Source organism: Spinacia oleracea, chromosome 2 (genome assembly GCF_020520425.1).
Source record: "Spinacia oleracea cultivar Varoflay chromosome 2, BTI_SOV_V1, whole genome shotgun sequence".
Taxonomy (NCBI): Eukaryota; Viridiplantae; Streptophyta; class Magnoliopsida; order Caryophyllales; family Amaranthaceae; genus Spinacia; species Spinacia oleracea.
Window position 1 is genome coordinate 2610768 of NC_079488.1, and position 4893 is coordinate 2615660.

At 37.4% G+C, this 4893-nt stretch overlaps 1 protein-coding gene across 1 annotated transcript; it reads left to right on the forward strand.

The window, feature by feature from the left end:
• The first annotated feature begins 1168 nt into the window (after nt 1-1168).
• Nucleotides 1169-4348, forward strand: LOC110779499 (transcription factor HEC1-like). Its single transcript, XM_056836382.1, has one exon. It carries the CDS (start codon nt 2585-2587, stop codon nt 3365-3367), a length of 783 nt encoding a protein of 260 aa, XP_056692360.1. The 5' UTR covers nt 1169-2584; the 3' UTR covers nt 3368-4348.
• Nucleotides 4349-4893: the final 545 nt, after the last annotated feature.

A 4893-nucleotide genomic window follows, 5' to 3' on the forward strand; every position in this document is an offset into this window, starting at 1 on the left:
TTTTCTTTTCTGTTAGAAGCATGCATGCAATTATGCAAATATGCAGCCATTCACAAATTATAGTTCACCACTTCACCATAAGCTATCCAATCATAGCACGGACACTGGCAAAAAAATATGACTAACCGTTCCCAAAACGTGTCTGACATGAGACACTCCGACAAGGCGAAACGCGTTTCCGGGCTTATCACCCTATGGTACCAACCTTTGATTCTCGCGCTTTCCCCCTTTTCCCGCATCCTCTTATCCGTATCCGTTCCGATTTCCCGTATCCGTATCTGTACAACCTAGCTGTACACAACCAATGACAGTGATATAACCTCTAACACATACAAAAGAGTTCACGGGAAAATGATCAATGATGTACATCAACATGATTAAGAACTACTACTGCATGTTTTTGTACAAGAACACCTTTTCTACAAACCATCCATACCCTCCCTGAATTTTTTTAAAAAAAAACTACTGTATATTATTTTCTTCTGTTACTGTTAGCATGCATGCATATATGCAGCCATGCACAAATTGTAGTTCAATCACCACTTCACCATAAGCTGTCCACAACTATTGACAGTGATATAACCTCTAAACACATACAAAAGACGTCACTGGACAATATATGAGCAATGATGTACATCAACTCGTCAACATGATTCGATCCTGAAGTCTTGGACACCGTACCGGTACCGCCGCCTAAGACTCTAACTAGTAGGAGTAAGATACTAATGTTTGTCAGCATGCACAAACTGTAGTTCAGTTCACCTTATTAGCTGTCCACAGCCGAACCCATGCAGTAATATAAACTCCAAACAGTCCAACCCATAGAAAGCTAGCTAGCTAGCCCAGAAAAAAAACCAACATAAATAGACTATACGTACCGAGAAAAAGTAGCTCAAGTCCACAATTTTTATACCTGCAAATCAATAAGAATATAATAAATACGGATAAAGTAAGATAGCTGTGTAAAAATATGGGTAGCTGTAAGAAAATAAATAAATAAATAAAGAGAAAGTGATTGGAAAGTTAGTAAATTTTGTGGAGTAAAAGGGGTAAGATAGTAAATTTTTATTTTCCAAAAATAGAATAAAACACAAGGTAAAGAACATTATGAAACGGACTCAAACAGAAAATATAAAGATCATTTTGAAACGGAGGTAGTACAAAAGAGTTTACGGGGACGACGATCAATGATGTATGTACGTCAACATGATTCAATCCTGAAGTCTTGGACACCGTAACGCCACCTAAGACATTCTACCTAGTAGGAGTAAGATACTACTCCATATTTGTCAGTATGCACAAACTGAAGTTCACCATAGCTGAACACATGCATGCAGTAATATAAACTCTTAACAGTCCAACCCATGCATAAAAAGCTAGCTATAGCCAGCCCTGAAAAAACTACTACATAATATAAAACAGACTATAAAAGTAGGTCGAATCCAACTATACACCTGCAATGATGGGAATAAATGTTACTGCTGCAGATAGTTGTGCTGAAATTGGAGCACACTATTTTCTTACAAGCCCCATGACTCGAGATCATGAGCTACCCCAGGGCAGACAGACATTAACTCGTGCTAATACTGATCAAAAGCCAAAAAAGGTTAAATTATCGACAGTTTCTTTAAAAAAATATTACTCCCCCCGTCCGTCCACTTTGTTAAGAAACAAGGCAAAAGAAAAGCAAGTAAGTTTGTAATCTTGTCATTTGGCTAATTTAAATAATAGACTGTGAGAGCACTGAGAGGAGACATGTGAGGATCATGTACTATAAATAAATGGTATGGGGCAAACTCGAAGAGACAGAGTGAAAAAGAAATTGGGATAATCTTTTAGGGACGGAGGGAGTATTGTTTTTTAGGTTAAATGTTTCTTCAGGATACGCGATTAGATTTGATATGGCCCACATATATCAATTTTAATGTGAACTTTCTTGCTATATAATAAGCATACCAAATTTCAACTTGACTCCCCTTACGGTAGCAAGTTTGCAGGCTAACCGCCATCATATTATTTTCCAAGTTTCTATTATACATTATTCGCCTCTCTATTATATATTCGGCATAAGATAAGGTCACAAGGATATATTTATTTATTATAATATATAAAAACAAACAAATTAATTCCACAATCAACAACTTTGTGATAATGTAAAAGTGAATGCTTTATGCAGAGGGAGCATTTATCATCTTAAAATTCAATTATTTTCGAGATATAATAAAATATTCAATTTTTTTTATCAAGAGATAAAATAAAATATTTACAACTTGTACATTTTTAAAATTTTGATTGGTTTTTCTTTATATATACCAATTTCTTTACTTAATGAATACTGTTCCAAAACATCAATTTTATTTTTTTTAAAATTCTCTCTTTTTATCACTATTATCTTTTTGTTCTTCCTCTTCACTCAGAGTCTCTGATACAAACTCTCAGTCTACACTCTCTTCTCTTTAACCTTCCCCATTCCCTGCCCTTCTCTTCACTCCTCACCTTTCTCCAATCACTCGATTGCGCGCATCCCTAGATATAGGGAAAACTTAGCCCTTTATCGCTTAGCCTACTTCTAGGGTATTAAAAGATGGACATTGACCTATTAAAGTCTACATCAGATGAGCAAATCGAGATGATGTTGATGACGATGCACATGGGCAAGGCTACCGCCTCCGGTAACAGCGGAGGCGGTAGTCCGCCCTACGCCGACACGAGTGCAATGATGTCGTTTAATGGGGTGCCTCAACATTTTAACTCACCAACATTCTTCAATACTCCACAAACTACTATATCCTTTACCACCAACAACAACAGCAACAACAATAACAGTAACAATAATAGTGTACCTAATTTGTTACCTTCATATAGGGATGAAAATGGAGCTTCCATTCCACAGAAGCAAACATCAATGGCAGCAATGAGAGAGATGATATTCAGGATAGCAGCAATGCAACCCATCTACATCGACCCGGAAGCAGTGAAGCCACCGAAGAGGCGGAACGTTAGGATTTCCAAGGACCCGCAGAGTGTTGCAGCCCGCCATAGGAGAGAGAGGATCAGTGAGAAGATAAGGATCCTGCAAAGACTTGTCCCAGGAGGTACAAAGATGGATACTGCTTCCATGTTAGATGAAGCTATCCACTATGTTAAATTCTTGAAGGGTCAGGTGCAGTCCCTCGAAAGAGTCGCTATCAACAACCACCACCACCGCCCTGGTGGTGGAGGTCAACCACAACCACCGGTATCAGCAACCGGGATTGGTTTTCCTGTGCCCGTGTCCGGTGGCGGTGGTGGTGGATATTCTTATCATCCACTGCATATGAATGCTGCACCACACAATGTCCAACAGTTTTCAGATTCAGATGCATGAACTTGACATTGAATAAAAATAGGTGATATGATGACCATTATGCCTTTTTCATTCATTAGTACATTTATATCAAGTTCACAATATAGGTTGCTTATTTCGAATAATACTTGAATAGATTTATGCATTCATAGAGAATGCAATGTATGCACCCAAATTAGATAATTTGGTTTCTTACCACAGTGTATAATCCATCTCATGCATCCAACTACTAAATAATATTTGCCAAATTGTTTAATTGAAGGCTATATACAGTCGAGGGCATAATGATCAACATGTATAACATGTGACAACAGTGGACAACATGAACATGCATTCTATACTTCATATATTAGTTCTACAGTTCAGTCTATATTGTATACTTCATATTCAAGGATGATTAGGGTACAAAATTCTGAGTTAGAGACCAAACATCTACCAACGAGGTCTGACGCTTTGTTCTCTTCCCTTTATTCATATTGCTTATTAGACCAGACCAGACCAGAAACTAAAAAAACCAAACCACATCAAGCGAAGAGAACAACACCTTCTCTTTGGCCCTTGCTTTGTTATTGTAATGCCCTTATAGCTTATTTCAGACCCAAAAAGGTTAGACCAAAACATCCATGATACAAGCTCATACAGACCAAATCACCAGACCACAGCGTCCATGCATGGTAGAAACTTCCTCATTTTATTCAATGTTTGAAACTCCTCTACACGGATCAGAGGCGTAAACCGTATCACGGGTACAACCAAGACTATTTTTAGTCACACGACTCATAATATACAAAGCTAGCACATAGAAAAGGAAATAGCCTAATTAGTTGTACCATGCTCAATTGTTCATTGTACAATTGGTGTACCTAAAACATTACCCCTTAAATGAGCAAAACTTTGGTTTTTTTTGACATATTAAAACTTGCATAACTAAGAGTTCTACAAACTAAATACAAACTATTAAACCACTAACGTCTTTAGAGACCATTACACATATTGACACACCGGACACACCGGAGAGTGAAGGATACTCAGTTGGTTAGAGCTTACATTCCGATTCCGATGTCAGGTGATCATGGAATCTATTCTCATCCCCACCCTTGTGGCTCATTCCCAACAAAATCAAATATCAACACACACACGAAAAAAAACATAAGCCTAAACATAGAAAGGTAGCAGTTGGCTCTTCCCGTGAGTGTCCGTGATCGTTGATACTACCTTGTTTACACCATCAAGGAGCATTGTCGTGCAAAGGAAACGAATGAGCAAAACTTTATGTACTAATTTAAGTTGTACACGGGTACAAAATAGAAGTTTCGTGCAAAATGAACACAAGTTCAATAACATAATTTAGGTTAGGCAATTTATCGAATACCTTCTGTGCAAACCACTAAATTAAGTTGACCTTGAGGATCGATCGCATACTCCAATCAGGAAAGAATAATTAACTCTTTCTGAAAATTCAAAACTATAATTTAAATCAAAATTTATAAAACCTAATTTCATGCAGTCTCTTTTCCCAATTTACAGTATATGTATTTCCCTTATAT